Below are 22,988 nucleotides of genomic sequence, written 5' to 3'. Positions count from 1 at the left end.
ATTTTAAAGCATTTATCGGCCGATAATATCGGCAGTCCGATATTATCGGACCTCCCTAATATATATATATATATATACATATATATATATATTCCTCACACACTAATTCACTAAAAGAGTGCGCACTTGCCGTATGCTCTCCCAACACTGCGGTGCGAGCGCGATGATGTCACGTTATCGATGGGAAAATAAATTTTTAGACAATATGATTTGCCTGAGCGGCTATGCGACCCCGAGGAAAAACAAGCGGTAGAAAATAGATTAGAAAGGCTGGATTTTGGACGGTGTAGTTTGAGGACCACTGATCTAAACTTTACCGCTGCCGTGTATTTTTTCTCTACTTTTATTGTAATATTTTCAGAATGTGTTTGTTCTATTTTTGGCCAAAGTAAGACTAAGAAATCAATCTGAAGTTGTCTTTATTTTTGTAGTTTTAATGCCATGATTTTAATAGTCCGGCCCGCGTGTGCGCATATTTTCCTCCATGCGGCCCCTGAGCTAAAATGAGTTGGACACCCCTGATACTACAGGACTACAGTATATGTAACAGCTACAGCAAAAAAAAAAGGGCAGCGGAAAATAGAGAGTAGATCCAGCAGAAAATAGACATTATAAACAAAGAGAGGTAGCTAACATGGAAGCGGTGGGACAAAAAAAAACAAAAAAACTTGAGACTTCCTGCGGGCCGGATTTTGGACGCTGGTGGGCCGAATATGGGCCGTAGTTTGGGGACCACTGTGTTAGAGTATATGTTCAATGACAGCTAACGCAATCCAAATCGCTATCATTAGCGAACACCACTCAAAGCGAGTGCACGTGTTACGTACGTACGTAGTTACGTCATTATGTTTGAGAAGTCATAAGAGGGTGGGATATAACGTTTAAAATACATCGGACAGTTAGCGCCCTCTAGGCATTGTGTAAATGTTGCAAACAGCCCCTTTAACATCTGGTCTTTACTACCCAAGATGAACCTGACTCTGTGATAAGATGATGTAGGATGATGGGAATCGGACCATTGTTTTTATTCTGGGGCGAGTGAAACACTGACCTAAAATGCAAAAAGAGAAAATAACTGACTATCTAAAGCAGGGGTGCCAAACGTACGGCCCAACAGGTTTTATCCGGCCCGCGGGACAAGTTTGTTAAGTATAACAATTAACCAGAATTTTTTTAATGAAAAAAACAGCTGGTCTAAATGTGTCCACTGGATGTCGCAATAGGATGGACAAAATAAACCACATGATGTTAGTACATCAATCGAGGAAAATGATCAAACTACATAAATAACATACTGGAATTTGATTTTGATATAATTTTTTTATGTAGATAGATTGAAAATGAACAACAATGAGTTGACTGATGAACATTCTCACATAATTTATTCAGAAAATATAAATAACGACAAATAAAGTATATATACTATTAACCGCTGTCGTCGTATTTGTTTAATCTCGAGCCAGAAAATGTTTAAAGAGGACACGATTAGAGACGTCCGATATTATCGGCCGATAAATGCTTTAAAATGTAATATCGGAAATTATTGGTATCAGTTTTTTTATTATCGGTATCGGTTTTTATTTTATTTTATTTTTTTTGTTTTTTTTTATTAAATCAACATAAAAAACACAAGATACACTTACAATTAGTACACCAACCCAAAAAACCTCCCTCCCCCATTGACACTCATTCACACAAAAGGGTTGTTTCTTTCTATTATTAATATTCTGGTTCCTACATTATATATCAATATATCAATACAGTCTGCAAGGGATACAGTCCATAAGCACACATGATTGTGCGTGCTGCTGGTCCACTAATAGTACTAACCTTTAACAGTTAATTTTACTCATTTTCATTAATTACTAGTTTCTATGTAACTGTTTTTACATTGTTTTACTTTCTTTTTTATTCAAGAAAATGTTTTTAATTTATTCATCTTATTTTATTTTATTAATTTTTAAAAACAACTACCTTATCTTCACCATACCTGGTTGTCCAAATTAGGCATAATAATGTGTTAATTCCACGACTGTATATATAGCGGTATCGGTTGATATCGGTATCGGTTGATATCGGTAATTAAGAGTTGAACAATATCGGAATATCGGATATCGGCAAAAAGCCATTATCGGACATCCCTAGACACGATGTATGAACTTAAAATCAGAAGTATTTATTCCCCATTGAATACAATTCTAATACAATTTGTCTGAGCGCTATCTGTCCCTAGTAGCATTCAATACGACGACTTACACAGGGCTGTCCGGAGGCGCACTCCCCCCCGCGCTCTTACAATATATATATCACATTGTATGAATATGCAATGAGGTGTCTGCTTCCAGGCGTGGAATCTTCCTCTGCCTTCTCTTTCCTGTAATCCGACTTCATATCGGGTGTTGTCCTTCAGACCTCGGCGAAGAAGCCACATCAACAGTGGCAAGAACGTGGATGATAAGAGTGAATGTGCGTCGGACCCATGAACTTGGACCCAGTTTCAACTGAAACTCAGAACATATGATTAGTTGCACGGCCTATTCTAAGCATATATATACTAAACATTTCTTAATCACTTCATCCTTCATTATCTTAATTATATCCCAACCTAATATATCCCAACACCGCAACATGTAATTGTAAAAAAAAACAAAAAACAACATTATGATTTGTACAATTTCAGAATGTGCTTGTTCTATTTTTAAACAAAGAAAACAATCTGAAGTTGTCTTTATTTTTAGGTTATCGTGCCGTGATTTCACCAGTCCGCCCCACTTGGGAGTAGTTTTTTCTCCATGTGGCCCCCGATCTAAAATGAGTTTGACACCCCTGGTCTATTCAATTCACATTCATATTTGTCCCTTCTTACACTAATACACACGCTCCATTTAAAAATGCTCTAAACTGATCTAAACTGCAAAGAAAGACTTATTGCACTTAAGTGCTTGATGCAAGTAAGGATATGTATTGTGTATTACAACTATAATGTGAACTGATCGACAAAGACAGGCTAAAGCAAGCAGACTTGTCAGTGTTGTGCAATGTAACGTGTTTCTGAGATCCTTAGTAACTTAAAGCGATGTATTCATTACCACCATTGATACTGTGTGTCAGTGACGTGCGGTGAGGTTCATGGCTGGTGAGGCACTGACTTCATCACAGTCAGATTTACAAACATATGAACCCTAAAGAGTATTTTATTCAACATTTGATTGGCAGCAGTTAACGGGTTATGTTTAAAAGCTCTTACCAGCATTCTTCCCTGCTTGGCACTCAGCATCAAGGGTTGGAATTGGGGGTTAAATCACCAAAAATTATTCCCGGGCGCGGCGCCGCTGCTGCCCACTGCTCCCCTCACCTCCCAGGGGGTGATCAAGGGGATGGGTCAAATGCAGAGGACACATTTTTACCACACCTAGTGTGTGTGTGACAATCATTGGTACTTTAACTTAACTTTAACTTCACACATACAAACTGTAGCACACAAAAAAGCACATTTAATAAAAAAAACGTTATTATGGTCTTACCTTTACTTATAAATGAAGTCCATGCGCCGCTGTTGTGCTGGATTAATGCACCCCCGCCGTAGAATGCACCCCCTGACGGGAGTGTTGTATGAACTAAAGCCCACACTTAAACTTTCCACGTGCAAGATTGAATCTATTTAAAAAAGTTATTTAATAAGAAGCCAAAAAGTGCAAAAACAATAATGTTCGTGTTGGAGGAGTTGTGAATGAATGAAATATGAAATCCGTGCTGCTGTCTGCAGGTGTACCTAATGTTGTGGCCCTGCAGTCATTCACAACTCCTCCAACACGAACATTATTGTTTTTGCACTTTTTGGCTTCTTATTAAATAACTTTTTTAAATAGATTCAATCTTGCACGTGGAAAGTTTAAGTGTGGGCTTTAGTTGATATAACACTCCCGTCAGGGGGTGCATTCTACGGCGGGGGTGCATTAACCGGCACAAGGAGGCGGGATTACTGCAAGCCTCAGCCAGTGCGTGTTTGCAGCAGTTTTATGATTGTTCAGCACAAGAAATATGTTACACACATACAGTTGTTGACAAAATACACTGTACATTATATACCTCAGCTAACTAAACTATGGAATTGTATAATATAGTTCATATAGCAATACGGTCTCACTGCACAGCAGGCCAGCAGTTAGCCGAGTTCGCAATCCATGGTGAGGCACAACTGAGTGACGTGCCTCAACTGGCTGCTGATCACAGCAAGTCTCTTCTCAGTATTTGAATGGCAAATGTGAAAATTCAGCGATTTTGAATAAAAATAATCTAAAACTGGTGAAGTTAAATGGAAAATAACTTTATAGTATAATCACTGGATACATATAACAATTTAATACATTTTTTTTCTTTTTACATTTTTTTTCTTTCCATGATGGCACGTGAGGCCCCGCCTCACCTGCCTCTAGTGACTGCACGTCACTGCTGTGTGTACATTTTTAGTCGTTGCGTTCAGGGTCGAGTGATCCGTAGAAACTGGACTTCTCCTGTTTTGTTTGCCTTGATTGTGTAAAAAAAGAAGACTTCTGATGTCCTTTTCTTTGTCCTCTTTGCTCTCAAGGTTTTGTCAGCCCCGCTGTCAATCCTTTATGCGACCTTCTATTCATATTTCATTCTTCCTCCCACTTAGCCCCCGCAACTTTGTTGTCATCTCTAAGTCACTTTGCTTTTTGTTTCCCTATTGATCTCAGCTGTCTGTGCAGCCTTTATTGTGCACCCTGCTGTTGTCTGAGGATACAACTGGCCTTGAGCTTTTTGTGCGGGTTTTGAACAGCACTCCGTTTTTGTTGCTGCTTCATTCAGTGCTTAGCATTCATCGCCAATCATCCACAGTCGGCTGCATGCAAATTATCGGCCATTGAACTTGTAACTGCACTTACACCATGCTCTGTCTGTAATGATATATAGGATATACAGTATATTGGTCCTTTAGGTCAGTGTTTTTCAACCTTTTCTGAGCTGAGGCACATTTTTTTCATTGAATAAATTCTGAGGCACACCACCAGCAGAAAACACTGATCTAGTGAGAAAATTAAGTGAGAAAAATGGTAAGTGGTCATGTATGTTGTTAAATTTTTCATAGAATATGTATATCGTTATTGTGATATAAAATGATCCATATCGTGATATACATTTTTAAAGACTATAAAAAAGGGACCTATTACTTCCCAGCTTGGCACTCAGCATCAAGGGTTGGGATTGGGGGTTAAATCACCAAAATGATTCCTGGGCGCGGCCACCGCTGCTGCTCACTGCTGCCCTCACCTCCCAGGGGGTGAACAAGGGGATGGGTCAAATGCAGAGGACACATTTCACCACACCTAGTGTGTGTGTGACAATCATTGGTACTTTAACTTTAACTTTAACTTCATCCAGGCCATGTTATTTTCTCCGTATTTTTTGTTATCAGAAGTTAACAACATAAGCAGATGAGATTAGTAATAAAGTTGCTACAAGGAAATTGGTGTATGTGTAAATAAATCTGTAGTCATTGCATTGCATTACTCTGAAGACGAGAAGTTGGCACCGCTGCCGCCACATTTTTTCAAAAAGTTTGTTTCGTTGCATCATTTTGCATCAGAGAAGCCTACATAAATACGCAAGGGGCAGGTTGAGCCAAAGGGAATGCCCTGTTCTTTGCTCGTCAGGTGCGGAGAAATGCAAACGGCCATAACAAAGGCACATCAAAAGATAACACCGGTATGGCGGTATTGTCTGAAATATATATCTCTTTCTAAAGTCTCAAATACTTGTATTAATTGTAATACCGGTGCAAAGGAAAGTATGTAACAAGACTAAATTGTTTTTGCTGCCTCTTTTCTCTTCTCCCCAGGTCCTCTCTGACGTGTCCTCATTGCCTTAAGCAGAGCAACACCTTCGACCCTTTTTTATGTATCTCCCTGCCCATCCCTCTGCGACAAACCAGGTAATGCATGTAACATTTACACACATATAGTCAAAAAGCAACATTCATTTCCTATTAACAATTGTGTTAGAAATTATTTCCAGCCAGGAAAGGTGTAGGATTAAATAAGATCTGCTTCTTCCTACTCCTTTTCGGACATGTTAAAATGTCAAACTGTAAACATGTAACTGTAAACATGTTCGAAACATTACTATGTTTTTTTATTTTAATAATTTATTTTATATTTTTTAGGGACAGCGTGGCGAAGTTGGTAGAGTGGCCGTGCCAGCAATCGGAGGGTTGCTGGTTACTGGGGTTCAATCCCCACCTTCTACCATCCTAGTCACGTCTGTCGTGTCCTTGGGCAAGACACTTCACCCTTTGCCCCTGATGGGTGCTGGTAGCGCCTTGCATGGCAGCTCCCTCCATCAGTGTGTGAATGTGTGTGTGAATGGGTGAATGTGGAAATACTGTCAAAGCGCTTTGAGTACCTTGAAGGTAGAAAAGCGCTATACAAGTATAACCCATTTATCATTATTTCATCTATTTTATTACCGTATTTTCCGGACTATAAAGCACACCGGGATATAAGCCGCACCCACTAAACTTTAGAAGAAAAAATATATCGTATTTTTCGGACTTTAAGTCGCAGTTTTTTTCATAGTTTGGCCGGGGGTGCGACTTATACTCAGGAGCGACTTATGTGTGAAATTATTAACACATTACCGTAAAATATCAAATAATATTATTTAGCTCATTCACGTAAGAGACTAGACGTATAAGATTTCATGGGATTTAGCGATTAGGAGTGACAGATTGTTTGGTAAACGTATAGCATGTTCTATATGTTATAGTTATTTGAATGACTCTTACCATAATATGTTACGTTAACATACCAGGCACGTTCTCAGTTGGTTATTTATGCGTCATATAACGTACACTTATTCAGCCTGTTGTTCACTATTCTTTATTTATTTTAAATTGCCTTTCAAATGTCTATTCTTGGTGTTGGGTTTTATCAAATAAATTTCCCCAAAAAATGCGACTTATACTCCAGTGTGACTTATATATGTTTTTTTCCTTCTTTATTATGCATTTTCGGCCAGTGCGACTTATACTCCGGAGCGACTTATACTCCGAAAAATATGGTATATATTAGTCGCACCGGACTATAAGCTGCAGATATAAACGCTGTGAAATGAATTATTTACATACATTAATTGTTTCCAAATGGTGTCTGTAACACAGCAGTAAACAGCTGATCAAAGAAAAGGGAAGTCATCGTCATGGACCCACTAGCTGTGGAAGCTAGCTCTCCAATCAACTAAACAGACTCAATAACTGGTGAATTTACTGAAGAATTTGTGAAACTGAAAAAATACAAAGAGAATGCCATTGTAAGTTAATAATACCAACACAGACGCTCATAAACGGTGCTTGCATGTTAGCTAATGCTAACGACGCCAGCTTCATTAATTATGATAGCACGTACAGATATGCATGAAAACACTCCAACAGACATCACACATGGGAGGATTTAGTAAGTAAGAATTGTTTCAGTTAAACTGTGAAACTTACAAACGTTGCTTGGATTGATGAATGATGAATCCTTTCGAGCAGAAACGATATGGATGGCTTTATTTTCGGTTTAAGACAATTGATTGATTGATTGAAACTTTTATTAGTAGATTGCACAGTACAGTACATATTCCGTACAATTGACCACTAAATGGTAACACCCGAATAAGTTTTTCAACTTGTTTAAGTCGGGGTCCACGTTAATCAATTCATTGGAAAACAGTAGATGCATTTTCAACCCGTCCAAAAAAATAGCGCCATAGCACAAACAATAACACACCACTTCAGTCCTCAGTTTGGATTTAATGAAAACTATTCTACATAAAAAATGATCGAGCTTAGCGGGGGGAAAAAATTCATAAATTAGCCGCACCGTTTTATAAATCGCAGGGTTTAAAGTGTAAGAAAAAAGTAATGGTTTTTAATCCAGAATTTACAGTACTCATTGTTGTTGTTTTGTTTTGGGTTTCCTTTTGTCCAAAATAAATATTTACAAACAAATATATGTATGACAGATGATTTGCATAATATTTTGTTATAATTTATCATAATAAAGGGCTGCAGCTGTAATTATTTTAGAAATTAAGTAATCTATTGATTGATTTGTTCGATTAATCCAGTAATCAAACAAAACACACTTTCTCGCCTCAATGCGTCCTTTGGGGAAAATGGTTTTAATATTTGTTTAACGAAAATCTTTTATTCTTTCTTCTTATAAAGCAGTTCTTTGGGGGTTGGGGAAGGGGGCATAAAGAACAAAGCTAAAATCTCTGATAAAGTACGATAAATTGAGTGACAATGTATTTAACAATTTAACACACACACTTTTGAAAAGGTATTCATTGGAGGAGCTGTATGTGATTTTTGAACAAACTCGTTAAAAATAACATACAAACTGTAGATGCTATGCTGCTAACATGTCCTCACATGTGTTTTAATACTATTTTTGTTATGCAAGTCAAACACATAATGGCGTTAGCTACTGAAGTAGACTTTTAACTTGTTTCTGCTTGTTTGCAGCTCTTAAATACGCATGATGCTTTCTGGTTACGTGCTGCATCATTGATGTAGTGAGATTGCAAAATGCCAGCTCTGTTTGACAGTGCAATAATTTCACCCAGATGTCTGTACTTTTCAGTTTTAAATTATCGCAAAACATTTTGAGAGTTTCTCCTGTCTTCTTTTGGCCCTTTGCTTTCTTTCTCCCTCTTCTATGAGCCATCTCTCACCACACTTCACTTTCCCCGCCACACACACACAGGCCACATCACCTGCAGTGCGACCGACATCACCGTAGGTCAGAGGTGTCCAAAGTGCGGCCCGGGGGCCATTTGCGGCCCGCAGCTAATCGTTTACCGGCCCCTCACACATTCTGCAAAAATTGCAAAATTGATAGTATTGCAAAAATAAAAAATAAACATTTAAAAAAAGTGGAATGAGGTGAAATCTAACGAGTAATGTTGACACAAAACTGCCATGCAGGCTGGGTTTTTTTCTTTTGTCTTTGTTTACTTTTATTTTTTTTGCCATTGCTCGAAAAAAAAAAAAAGACAAAAAATCTATGTTACAATGAATTATTACTTAAAAAATGTTACTTTAAAATGTTTTATGTGGAAAAAATATTGCATATATTGTGTGGTTGCCATATAAAAACAAAAAACAAAGTTTTATTTGACAAAAGAGCATAAAACAAACAAAATAGTAGTTCAAACGTAAAATCGATAGATATATCTGAAGTTGATCTCGTAATTTAAGTGTGAAAAGTAAAAAAAAACTAACAAAAATGTATCACTTTATGAGTGGGAGACCTTTTGGATCCCAAATATATTTAGTGGGATTTTATTTAACTTTTCACTGTGATTACTCAAAAATATTAAAGAATTCAAATCAATGGTGTCCTGCATTATTGATCTTTTAGGGCTCTAATTATTAAATACTGCATATTTCAGTTTTACTATAAAAAACAAAGTTGTCTTTGACAGAAAAGGTATAAAACATTTTTTTTTTTTTTTACTTGATATCAACCTGAAGTTGATATAGAGATATACTGTAAAAAAAAATAATAATAATTTGACTTATTTTTAACATTTTAATGACTGAGACCCTTGACTGGTCCCCGGGAGCCCTAAAGGTTAAAACAAAAATCTATATATTTTGTTATGGTTTGAAAATGGAAAATATCAAAATGGTCCCCGTATGCTTAAATTTTTCCATGTGTGGCCCTCAGTGGAAAAAGTGTGGACACCCCTGCCGTAGGTTCACCGCTCTATTTGAGCAGTCTTGCGTAAACAATGGCCACATATTTTAAGTTCCAAGCAACAAAATACAAATCAAAGTTTTTTTTAAATTTTTTATATTTAAATCAATCAATATAATTAATAAATCGCTGCAGTCTTTGCTGACTTTTGTATAATTATTTACGGTTGAAAGAACTAAAAATGTTAATGTATTAGGGAAATGTTTCATCAAGCTGGGTTTTTAAGGACATGCATACACTACCGTTCAAAAGTTTGGGGTCACCCAAACAATTTTGTGGAATAGCCTTCATTTCTAAGAACAAGAATAGACTGTCGCGTTTCAGACGAAAGTTCTCTTTTTCTGACCATTTTGAGCGTTTAATTGACCCCACAAATGTGATGTTCCAGAAACTCAATCTGCTCAAAGTAAGGTCAGTTTTGTAGCTTCTGTAACGAGCTAAACTGTTTTCAGATGTGTGAACATGATTGCACAAGGCTTTTCTAATCATCAATTAGCCTTCTGAGCCAATGAGCAAACACATTGTACCATTAGAACACTGGAGTGATAGTTGCTGGAAATGGGCCTCTATACACCTATGTAGATATTGCACCAAAAACCAGACATTTGCAGCTAGAATAGTCATTTACCACATTAGCAATGTATAGAGTGTACTTCTTTAAAGTTAAGACTAGTTTAAAGTTATCTTCATTGAAAAATAAGGACATTTTAATGTGACCCCAAACTTTTGAACGGTAGTGTACATTAGAATAAATGTGACTATTAAGTCTGTCACCCAAAAAGTGTTAGTTGGGAAAAGTTGAACTAAACTAGAAGCTGCATGTTATCAATGACAGTACAACATTGAAGAGAAAGATAAAGCGTGAAATGGAATGAGTTAAATGAGTTGCAAACAATCAGAAAGGCCTGCCAATTCAAGTAGTTGTGTTGTTTAGTCGTTTTGCATAATTGTAAACACAGTTTTAATTGAAAACGGATAAAATGTAGAATGTTGGAGCCATTAGTTCGCATGACAACATTTGGAGTCTGCTAAACGTGTCTCAGAGTGGAGCTTTTGAAAATGACAACATTACTATTATCATGTGAGTGCTGGAAATAGTCTGGCAGCGCTGAATTCGCATTTGTGTGTTTAGTTCCCTAACATTGTGTACATTTACTACGCCACAATTGTGTTTTCAGACTTTTTGCATGCCCTTGTTTGAACAGGGATCCTTTTGGAAAGGTTGGCATTATTTTTTTTAACGTACTAGGTTGTCGTTTCGTAAGACCGTCTCATTAATACAGTGACATTCTTGCTGATTCCCAGCATTCTCTTGTGCAGGTGGTCCCTTTCGTTACACAAAACACTGTGAGCGTGCATCAAAACACACAAACTTGTGTCATTGCGCATTACTGCCACGGCATTATCTCGGCAGAAGGCATGCTCGGTGTCAAGTCCCGAGAGATCAAGCATGAGCGGGCTGGCAGCAGGACGTCGACGCCTGTGTGCTGCAGATAATAATGCCAATAGCTGCATGGGCGTTTAATAACATAAACACTGCGTTTAAAGCAGACATTCATACACAGTAAACAGAGCTAGTGCTGGACCATATTCTCTTGTAGGACTACATTATTCCTCAAGACATCGGATTTGTTCATATTTCAAAATAATGTTTCCCACCCATGCCTGTGCTAGTTGAATTATTCATAAAGGTGGGGAAATAAGCGAACAATATAAGCCAGGGGTAGGGAACCTATGGCTCTCGAGCCAGATGTGGCTCTTTTGATGACTGCATGTGGCTCTTAGATACATCTTAGCTGGCATTGCTTAACACGATAAGTAATGAATAATTCCGCTGGTAATCACAGTGTTAAAAATAACGTGCAGAATATAAAACATTCTCATGCATTCTAATCCATCTATCCGTTTTCTACCGCACCTGTTCAAGAAGTCGCATTAAAGGTAAGAAGTATTTTATTTATTATTGGTTAGCTTCAGAATAACAATGCTATTAAAAAGAATAAGAGACTTATTATACTCTAAAAATGTTGGTCTTATTAAAAATGCACGCATTTAGTTGTATTCAGTGTTTAAAAAAATATTATATGGCTCTCACGGATATGTATTTTAAAATATTTGGATTTCATGGCTCTCTCAGCCAAAAAAGTTCCCGACCCCTGATATAAGCCATGTAAAAGTCTTGCTACACATGGTCAGGGTTTGTACGGGTGCTTAAAACCCTTGAAAATGCTTGGATTTTAATGTTGTGTTTTCAAGGTTTGAAAAATGCTTGAATTTTGGGTGAAGTGCTTGTAAACGCTTGGAAATGTTCATCACATTTCTCTGCAGTCTGATTCAATAGGCTAGTTATAAAATGGAAACAAATAAAATAAGTTTCCTTAAAAATGAAAGCTACACGCTTGATCTGTTGGCTTTGCACGAGCCCTTACATTAGGTTGTTGTCATGTATATATACCTCTGTGTCGCCAAGAGCACAGTGGTGCGTCGATCCATCATGCCGGGAGGTTGTCGTTTTAATGAACATGAACAAATGAACAATATATTTTCCTTTAATTTGTTATCCTTATTAGGGCTGCAACAACTAATCGACTAAATCGATTAAAATCGATTATAAAAATAGTTGGCGATTAATTTAGTCATCGATTTGTTGGATCTATGCTATGCGCATGCGCAGAGGCAATTTTTTTTCTTTTTTGTAATTTTTTTTATTTTATTTTTTTATTTTTTTTATAAACCTTCATTTATGAACTGCAACATGTACAAACAGCTGAGAAACAACAATCAAAATAAGTATGGTGCCAGTATGCTGCTTTTTTTCAATAAAATACTGGAAAGGATAGAAATGTAGTTTGTCTCTTTTATCCGATTATTAATCGATTAATCGAAGTAATAATCAACAGATTAATCGATTATCAAATTAATCGTTAGTTGCAGCCCTAATCCTTATATTAATGTGGAACAGTTTTGTTAATAAATGAGTAAAATTTACATTTTGAGGGTGTGTGTATTTACATCACATTATGCAGTTTACAAGCACAAATACGGTGTGAATCAATCCGTGCTGTTCCATGTCAATGAGGGCTGTAAGGAAGAAAAAGAACAAGAACTTAGAAAAACAACACAAATGGAGACACGTTTGCAAACACCAATGCCATTGAATAGTCTACAGAAACACTGCTTCATTTTCTATGTCCCATTCAGTTAATGATAACTGCTGGTTCAATGTCAGGCTTAGGTTTTAGCAGATTTTCCGTATTTTTTCCTGCAGACAGCATTTGGTGACCTCAAACAACAAGGCTATGGATTGATTCACACTGGTGTTCGCCTTTTGAGGGGTACTGGAAAAACTGGAAAATTCATACCATTCCATACCATACCAACTTTATTTATAAAGCCCTTTAAAAACAACCACAGTTGAAGAACAAAGGGCTGTACACCACAAAGAAATACAGACAAAGGACAGACTAAAAAATGAAATTTAAAAACAGAGGTAAAATACACATTGAAAAAGCAAATACAAATTATCGTAAGAACAATTTGTTAGATAAAAAGCAGTTAAAAAGTTAAAAACAGTTAAAAAAGTTAACAACAGTTTAAAGTCTCATGATGGGTTTAAAGGCCAGTGAATAAAAATGTGTTTTAAGAAGGGTCTTAAAAGTAGCCAAAGAAGGGGCCTGTCTCACATGGAGAGGGATCTTGAAAGTTCTTAAAAAGTGCTTGAATTTGGACATGGAAAAGGTGTACGAACCCTGCATGCTGAGGTGACGTGACAGTTTGACCATCAGGTTTTTGTGCTACAGTGTATCCGGAAAGTACTCCCAGTGCTTCCCTTTTTCCACATTTTGTTTTGTTACGTCATGATTCCAAAATGGAATAAATTAATTTCAAAATTCCACACACAATACCTCATAATGACAATGTGAAAAGGCTTTTTTGATTTTGCAAATCACATGTAATAGCATAGTAAATATTTACAGCCTTTGCTCAATTCGTTGTCGATGCACCTTTGGCAGAAATTACAGCCTCAAGTCTTTTTGAGCACGATGCCACAAGCTTGGCACACCAGGCTCCATCAGGTTGGATGTGAAGTGTTGGTTTTCATCCAGGATGTCTCTGTACATTGCTGCATTCATCTTAATCTAGTCTGGGAGGTGACCAAGAACCTGATGGTCACTCTGTCAGAGCTACAGTATTGATCTTTGGAGAGAGGAGAACCTTCCAGAAGGACAACCATCTCTGCAACATTCCACCAATCAGGTCTATATGGTAGAGTGAACAGACAGAAACAATTTCTTAGTAAAAAAAAGTTTGCCAAAATACACCTGAAAGACTCTCAGACCATCCATCCATCCATTCTTTTTCTACCGCTTGTCTCTTTCGGAGTCGCGGGGGATGCTGGAGCCTATCACATGAGAAACAAAATTCTGGTCTGATGAGACAAAGATTGAAGTCTTTGGTCTGAATGCCAGGTATCATGTTTGGAGGAAATGTGGCACCGCTCATCACCAGGCCAATACCACCCCTACAGAAACTGGGAGACTTGTCAGGACAGAGGGAAAGATGAATGCAGCAATGTACAGAGACATCCTGGTTAAAAATCAATGCGTCTCACCCAACCTGGTGGAGCTCAAGAGGTGCTGCAAAGAGGAATGGGCGAAACTGCCCAAAGATAGGTGTGCCAAGCTTGTGGCATCGTATCCAAAAATATTTGAGGCTGTAATTGCTGCCAAAGGTGCATCAAGAAAGTATTGAGCTGTGAATACTTCTGTACGTGTGATTTTCTTATTTTAAATACTCTTGCAAAATATCTTCAAAAAAACTTTTCACAATGTTATTATGGGGTATTGTCTGTAGAATTTTGCAGACAGAAATTAATGGATAAAAGTGAAGCTGTATGTTTGAGGCATATTTAAAAAACAAAAATGTATGTTGGCTTCTAACTTATGTTAGACCAGGAGTTTTGTGACATTTCCCTTATACATAAAACAGCTTCTACCTTACATGATCCCCAATAAACAGACTTTCGGTGGCCTTTTTTTCTTTAGAAGTTTTCTGTTTACTCCAGATTTTTGAATATAAGAATACATACATTTTGCCTTGAATATATAGCAAGTTTATAAGCACACTTTTTTTCTGAAGCTGTTAAAATGTGGAGGTTCCACTGTAGCTGCCTATGAAACATGAACGACATCTTCAGGAAGACATTATGTGTAAAATGTATAGGACTGTCAAAGTTAACGCACACAATTAATCATAAAAAATATTGCATTATTTACACTACCGTTCAAAAGTTTGGGGTCACATTGAAATGTCCTTATTTTTGAAGGAAAAGCACTGCACTTTTCAATGAAGATAACTTTAAACTAGTCTTAACTTTAAAGAAATACACTCTATACATTGCTAATGTGGTAAATGACTATTCTAGCTGCAAATGTCTGGTTTTTGGTGCAATATTTACATAGGTGTATAGAGGCCCATTTCCAGCAACTATCACTCCAGTGTTCTAATGGTACAATGTGTTTGCTCATTGGCTCAGAAGGCTAATTGATGATTAGAAAACCCTTGTGCAATCATGTTCACACATCTGAAAACAGTTTAGCTCGTTACAGAAGCTACAAAACTGACCTTCCTTTGAGCAGATTGAGTTTCTGGAGCATCACATTTGTGGGGTCAATTAAACGCTCAAAATGGCCAAAAAAAGAGAACTTTCATCTGAAACTCGACAGTCTATTCTTGTTCTTAGAAATGAAGGCTATTCCACAAAATTGTTTGGGTGACCCCAAACTTTTGAACGGTAGTGTATGTATATAGGCAGATTAACCACACAATTTATTTTGGTGTGCTTGCTGTGAAATTTCTGTTCAATATACACTCCGATGGGACTTTAGATAAAAGCAAGGAAATGTGTGTCTATTAATGTACATAAACACCTTGTTATATGCAATATTATTGCAGAATTGTCCAAAATGCACACCTAATACCATACTGCACAGGTGTCAAACTCAATGTCCGTGGGCCAGATATGGCCCGCCACATCATTTAATGTGACCTGTCAAAGGCTGGAAATAATAAAGCATTTTCTGGCTAAATGTAGTTGTTTCAATGTTGACAGAATTCTACACGTTGATGTTTTCTGACTATGCAATAAGATGTTCCGAGTATTTTAAATGTTTTTGGTTATCAAAAATCAAAACTTAGGTATCTGCTTGTCACCTGACTTACGATGCTGTAACGAGGCTATTGCACGTTTATATTCATGTATATTCACTGTTACAAACGGCCCTCTGAGGGCAGCAATGTGTGCGATGTGGCCCTCAATAAAAATTAGTCTGACACCCCTGCCATACTGTTGCCAAGTTTTAAGCAAATAACCAGCATTACAATCAACACTGACGTTTTTTTTTAAAGTAAATGTTATCGTTTGACAGCACTGAAAATGAATGAGTTTGTGTAGTATCATAGTCTTACTTTATACTCAGTTTATGCTATAGTATAAACCAGGGGTCAGCAACCCGCGGCTCTCGAGCCGAATGCGGCTCTTTAGTGCCGCCGTAGTGGCTCCGTGGAGCATTTTTAAAAATAGGATTGAAAATGGAAAAAGATGGGGGGAAAATAATTTTGTTATAGTATGTTTTTTGTTTGAGGACAAACATGACACAAACCTTCCCAATTGTTAGAAAGCCCACTGTTTAATATGTTTGTGTGTTTGCTTCACTGATGAGAGTAATTGGTGAACATCGTTTTGTCCTACTAATTCCGGCTGTTCTTGAACTCACCATAGTGTGGACTTTGACGCGACAGTTTGTTTACATGTAAAATCTTCCACTCCTTCTTTGTCTCATTTTGTCCACCAAAAGTTTTATACTGTGCGTGAATGCATGCTTTGTTGATGTTATTGACTTGTTGGAACGGTAATCAGGCATACTTGGTCAGTGCGTGAGTGCAATCTAATCAATGCTAACATGCTATTTAGGCTAGCTGTATGTACATATTGCATCATTATGCCTCATTTGTAGGTGTATTTGAGCTCATTTAATATCCTTTACTTTTATCCCCTTGACACATTATCTGTAAGTAATAGTGGCTGCATTTTTTTGTGTGCCGTGTTGTTCCAGACCACAGCAAACATTACCTAGCTTGCCAAAGATTGTAATAAATCTATTAAAAGAAGACAGCGGACCGTTTCCTTTAACTTGGACACACACATCTATACCTTTGGCCATTAAAAGCCAGTCATTTCCAGGAGTTATATCACCTTCTGAGTAGCCTCTGATTAACTGATGGTTTCTGATGGTGTAAAAATGTGTACAATAAATATTACATTTCAACATTTCTGTCAAAGAAGATTTGCTTCAGCCTGCGACACATAGTCATTTTGATAGTAGGCTATTATAGCTAATATAGACACTTACATCATGTGTTGCCTTCATTATAAGACTTATATATGGCTTTTCATTGTTTGCGGCTCATACAGATTTGTTTTTTGTATTTTTGGTCCAATATGGCTCTTTCAACATTTTGGGTTGCTGACCCCTGGTACAAACCAACACAATTAGTTTATTTTTCAATTTCCTATCACTATTTCTCATAGCGCTTTTATCTCGATCATCTCTTACATGATGAAAACTGCTCCTCAGAAGCCATGCTAACTGCTAACACAGTATACAGTAGGAAGGAGATTCATACGGGCCCATTTGCCGCGGTTTACCTGACACATAAAACATGACAAAATATGGTAAATGGTACAGAACAGCAACATACAAAGTCAACCGGTATAGATTTTCCTTTTTCCCACTGGCAATCAAAGCACTTAACAAGAGAAAACTACTGTAATAACCGGATGCAATAATAAGGAGGGCAATATTGGGAAAGTGCAAAACGGGAGGTGTGCAATACGGGGGGAGTGTAATGTGTGATCTCATAACTAACTGATATACCTGCACACTGTTCACTGTCGTCACTATATTGTCGGATGAACTGTATGTATGTAAAACGCTGTGTCTTGATGTCCAAGACAAATTTCTCCTCGGAGACAATAAAGCTAATTATTATTATTATTATTAAGCCGCCAGATGACAGTAGAGTGTTGAATATCTTTAAATGTGTTTTGTGGCAATTCCAATTTTGACCACAGCGTCAGTTGCTATGTAGAGTGTCACTTTCCATCATTTCCAGTAGACTGCGTTGCACAGTGATTAACCCCCCACCTGCCTCTCCCAGGAGATCCACCCACTGTGCTGTGCTGCCAAGAGTAATGCACAAAATACAGTAGAAACATGACATTTTAGCTATTGCTTTATTGTCTGCGATCTAACTCCATCGCCTTTTTGTGGACATTCTCTCTCTCTCTCTCTCTCTCTCTCTCTCTCTCTCTCTCTCTCTCTCTCTCTCTCTCTCTCTCTCTCTCTCTCTCTCTCTCTCTCTCTCTTTTTTTTGTAAATGTCTATGTTTTTCATATTCAAATGTACTGTCCTGTAAATGTCTCAGAACAAAGGGGATTTTACGACATTTTGCATCCGTGTAGTACACACTCAAACAACAGATTAGATTATCCATAGTTGCGAAATTGGATTTTATACAACAGCCCCCAACCCCTACCCCCCAAAAAAGGTTAGATATTAAAATGTGCGGCAGTGCATGTTGTTCTTGTTTTATATGCAGCTTTTCAGCTAAATTAAATACATTTGCCAAGGGATTTATGTACCCTGCCGTCCATCCATTCCGGCATTCTCTGCCACTTATCCTGTGGAGGGTCGCGGCTCCAGGTCCATCCATCCATCCATTTCTACCACTTGTCCCTTTAATCCAATTGTTCTCTCTTTTTGTCTGCAGTTCTACTCTATGTGCACAGCAACACTGATAATATGTGTATGCATGCATCTGTTTGCAGGCCCATGTGTGTAACGTTGGTGTTCAGCACCAAGGGTCAAAGGTATCTACGGGTGGGCCTGGCTGTGCCTCTTTTTGGTTCCTTGTCCACCTTAAGGGCCATGGTGGCTGAGGAGGGCGGCATCACTCCGGAGCAGGTACATACTCACACTCGTGTTCCTCTACTGTATTTAGCCTGGAAATAATGCAAGGCCGCCAACTTTAAAGGCAGGCATTATGTAGCGAGCTGACCTCAAATAGAAGCTCGCACGCTATGTTGATTGCACACTGGCTGGGTGAAAAAAGGAGAAAATCATCTTTGTCGTTGCCATGACGACACTAGATCACCTTGATTAGTTGTGGACCATCCAGGACAGCTCTTATGTTGTGTTACTGCTAGCGTCAATCCTCACATTACTCTCAAGCAGTGGTTCTCAAACGTTTTTTTCAGTAAGTACCACAACAGAAAATACTTTACCTCTCCAAGTACCACCATAATAACCAACATTAAAATACAGTAGCACTAAGTATTCACTAAAAACAAGACTTTACAAAATATTTTTGGCCACTGGCATTACACACGGTTTGAACAGTAACACTGTGTTTGAATTTAGGAAAATAAAACACTGTACTTTAATCAAGTGATTCTTTGGCATGAGCCCGTACCAGATTTTGAAATCACTGCTGTAAAGGGTTGTGTGCAGTGTTCAAACAATTACACGTTAGTCACTAACGATTTGTATTAGCCATCGGGGCTTTATAAATAAATATAAGAGGAACTGCACTTTTAAAAAAAATGTTGCCTGTCATTCACGTATGCCTATGTTCAAACTGCTCCCACAATGGAGTGTTTTAAGACCCACTTTTATTCTTTGGCTTTTAACACTATGTGAGTTGTGTGGTCCTCTGTCCTCTGTTGTCCTCTGTGTTTTTTATACATTTTAATTTCCATTTACTGTTTTAATTGGTTTTACACTTTAAAATCGTTTTTAATCATATTCATTTTTATATTGTTTTTATATTGTTTTTGTATTTATTTATTTATTTTTTTTATTCAGTCATTAGTGTAGCTAAGGATAATATTTGAATATTGTTTTTAATATTGTTGTGCAGCACTTTGGAAACATTTTTGTTGTTTAAATGTGCTATATAAGTGAAGTGAAGTGAAGTGAATTATATTTATATAGCGCTTTTTCTCAAGTGACTCAAAGCGCTTTACATTGTGAAACCCAATATCTAAGTTACATTTAAACCAGTGTGGGTGGCACTGGGAGCAGGTGGGTAAAGTGTCTTGCCCAAGGACACAACGGCAGTGACTAGGATGGCGGAAGCGGGGATCGAACCTGCAACCCTCAAGTTGCTGGCACGGCCACTCTACCAACCGAGCTATACCGCCCCCAAATAAATAAAGTGGATTGGATTGGATTGGATTCACAATACTTATGTTGGACAAGAACACAGATATTTTTCTTTTTTCATGCAATCTAATTCGTAAATAAACATAAGCAAAAGTCAGCTATCAATGGAGGTATTGGGAGTCACTCCATTCCACCTATAAAGCGCTCTAAAAACCTTCATAAACCTCCATCAAAGTTTTTTTTATACACACTGTAAGTATACACTACCGTTCAAAAGTTTGGGGTCACATTAAAATGTCCTTATTTTTCAATGAAGATAACTTTAAACTAGTCTTAACTTTAAAGAAGTACACTCTATACAATGTGGTAAATGACTATTCTAGCTGCAAATGTCTGGTTTTTGGTGCAATATCTACATAGGTGTATAGAGGCCCATTTCCAGCAAGTATCACTCCAGTGTTCTAATGGTACAATGTGTTTGCTCATTGGCTCAGAAGGCTAATTGATGATTAGAAAACCCTTGTGCAATCATGTTCACACATCTGAAAACAGTTTAGCTCGTTACAGAAGCTACAAAACTGACCTTACTTTGAGCAGATTGAGTTTCTGGAACATCACATTTGTGGGGTCAATTAAACGCTCAAAATGGTCAGAAAAAGAGAACTTTCGTCTGAAACGCGACAGTCTATTCTTGTTCTTAGAAATGAAGGCTATTCCACAAAATTGTTTGGGTGACCCCAAACTTTTGAACGGTAGTGTATATGTAATGTATTAACGAGCACATTCGTAATAACATGTAATATTTTCATATTTTACTCATTTTAGGCATATGGGGGCATATTAATTTCACAGACGTACCACAGCGTTCACTTTTCCCTTCAACAACAACAACCCGACTACTCATGGCAGACTTGGTGAGAGACATTAGAGACTACTTTGAGACAAATGTGTCATGATCCGTGGTCCGGATCATGTTTTGTTTATTTATGTTCTGTTAGTTTTGGACTTCTTTAGTTCCTGGTTGCACTTCCTTGTTTGTTTTGTCACTATGGTTACTTATGATTTTCACCTGCCTCTCTTGTTTGGGACACACCTGTGTCTAATCATCAGAGACTCTATTTATTTTCATTCTGTCACAACGGGGAGGTCGCAGTACAAGTAAGTTTCCTTGTCCATGTCATAGCTTCTGCTAAATAGTAGCTCCTTGTGTTTTAGGCACGCTTGCCTTTTTTGTTGTGTTGTTTGTGTTTGTGGTAGTTGAGTGATTTATGTTAATAAATCCAAGCCTACCTTCACGCTGTCGTCCGGAGCCGTCCATTTTTGCATTGGAAGAACAACCGCGCAGCAAGCTGCGGCGACCCCCCGTTGTGACAGAATGAAAATAAATAGAGTCTCTGATGATTAGACACAGGTGTGTCCCAAACAAGAGAGGCAGGTGAAAATCATAAGTAACCATAGTGACAAAACAAACAAGGAAGTGCAACCAGGAACTAAAGAAGTCCAAAACTAACAGAACATAACTAAACTAAACATGATCCGGACCACGGATCATGACAAAATGATGATCCAGGACTGTATATTTTTTAATATAAGGAGGATGAGCTACATGTTTTAGAAGCTGTGAGCTAGTCATTTCCAGCTTTGGTGAAACACTAAGAATCATGTAACAGTATTGCTAACTGCTGAACAAGATATGCAAACTATGAACATAATAAAACAATCACTTACTGTACAATGTCTGCTCTCACTGGGATGCCGACTGATAGGATGTTCATATCTTCCCTTTTAGATGAAGAATTAATCATAATCCACTCGGAGGTTAAAAAAAAAAAGGAGCCGTCGCCGTGTATAAGTTGAATGTCAAAGTTCACCAACTTCTCTGCTTATGGCCACAACCTTCTCCTATCCAGGTGAGAGGCATGATTTGTAATCTGGAATTACCTTTCACCAACTCAGAGGCGGGCAGCACGGTGGAAGAGGGGTCAGTGCGTCTGCCTCACAATACGAAGGTCCTGGGTTCGATCCTGCGCTCGGGATCTTTCTGTGTGGAGTTTGCATGTTCTCCCCGTGACTGCGTGGGTTCCCTCCGGGTACTCCGGCTTCCTCCCACCTCCAAAGACATGCACCTGGGGATAGGTTGATTGGCAACACTAAATTGGCCCTAGTGTGTGAATGTGAGTGTGAATGTTGTCTGTCTATCTGTGTTGGCCCTGTGATGAGGTGGCGACTTGTCCAGGGAGGACCCCGCCTTCCGCCCGATTGTAGCTGAGATAGGCTCCAGCACCCCCCGCGACCCCAAAAGGAATAAGCGGTAGAAAATGGATGGATGGACTCAGAGGCGATGCAGCAGCTCACCGGGTCATTATGTCAATAGAGCAGCATATGCCAGTTAGCTCTCTGTGATCATGGCGCCACCAAAAATAGTTTGTCTGCATTAGCTCTTGCAATAACAATATCGCTAATGCTTAGTTAATATTCAGGTCACGAGATCAAAATGGAGTATTGTTGGTGTTTTTTGGATGTTTTTTTAGAGGGCTTTATGGGGGCAATAGAGTACCGTATTTTTCGGACTATAAGTCGCCGTTTTTTTCATAGTTTGGCCGGGGGTGCGACTTATACTCAGGAGCGACTTATGTGTGAAATTATTAACACATTACCGTAAAATATCAAATAATATTATTTAGCTCATTCACGTAAGAGACTAGACGTATAAGATTTCATCGGATTTAGCGATTAGAAGTGACAGATTGTTTGGTAAACGTATAGCATGTTCTATATGTTATAGTTTTTTGAATGACTCTTGCCATAATATGTTACGTTAACATACCAGGCACGTTCTCAGTTGGTTATTTATGCGTCATATAACGTACACTTATTCAGCCTGTTGTTCACTATTCTTTATTTATTTTAAATTGCCTTTCAAATGTCTATTCTTGGTGTAGGGTTTTATCAAATAAATTTCCCCAAAAAATGTGACTTATACTCCAGTGCGACT

General features: G+C 38.0%; 1 protein-coding gene across 3 annotated transcripts in view; it reads left to right on the top strand.

Moving 5' to 3' along the window:
- usp43a (ubiquitin specific peptidase 43a) overlaps nucleotides 1-22,988 on the top strand; it is a 264,050-nt gene that overhangs the window by 128,715 nt on the left and 112,347 nt on the right. For all 3 annotated transcript variants that reach the window (XM_062026996.1, XM_062026994.1, XM_062026995.1), the window contains exons 4-5: nucleotides 5,861-5,953; nucleotides 18,658-18,793. In XM_062026996.1, the coding sequence (XP_061882980.1) occupies nucleotides 5,861-5,953; nucleotides 18,658-18,793 (229 nt within the window). The remainder of the gene's footprint in view (nucleotides 1-5,860; nucleotides 5,954-18,657; nucleotides 18,794-22,988) is intronic.

This window comes from Entelurus aequoreus, linkage group LG18, assembly GCF_033978785.1.
Source record: "Entelurus aequoreus isolate RoL-2023_Sb linkage group LG18, RoL_Eaeq_v1.1, whole genome shotgun sequence".
NCBI lineage: Eukaryota > Metazoa > Chordata > Actinopteri > Syngnathiformes > Syngnathidae > Entelurus > Entelurus aequoreus.
The sequence above is the reverse complement of the archived record's forward strand: the minus strand, read 5'-3'. Positions and strand labels throughout refer to the sequence as shown.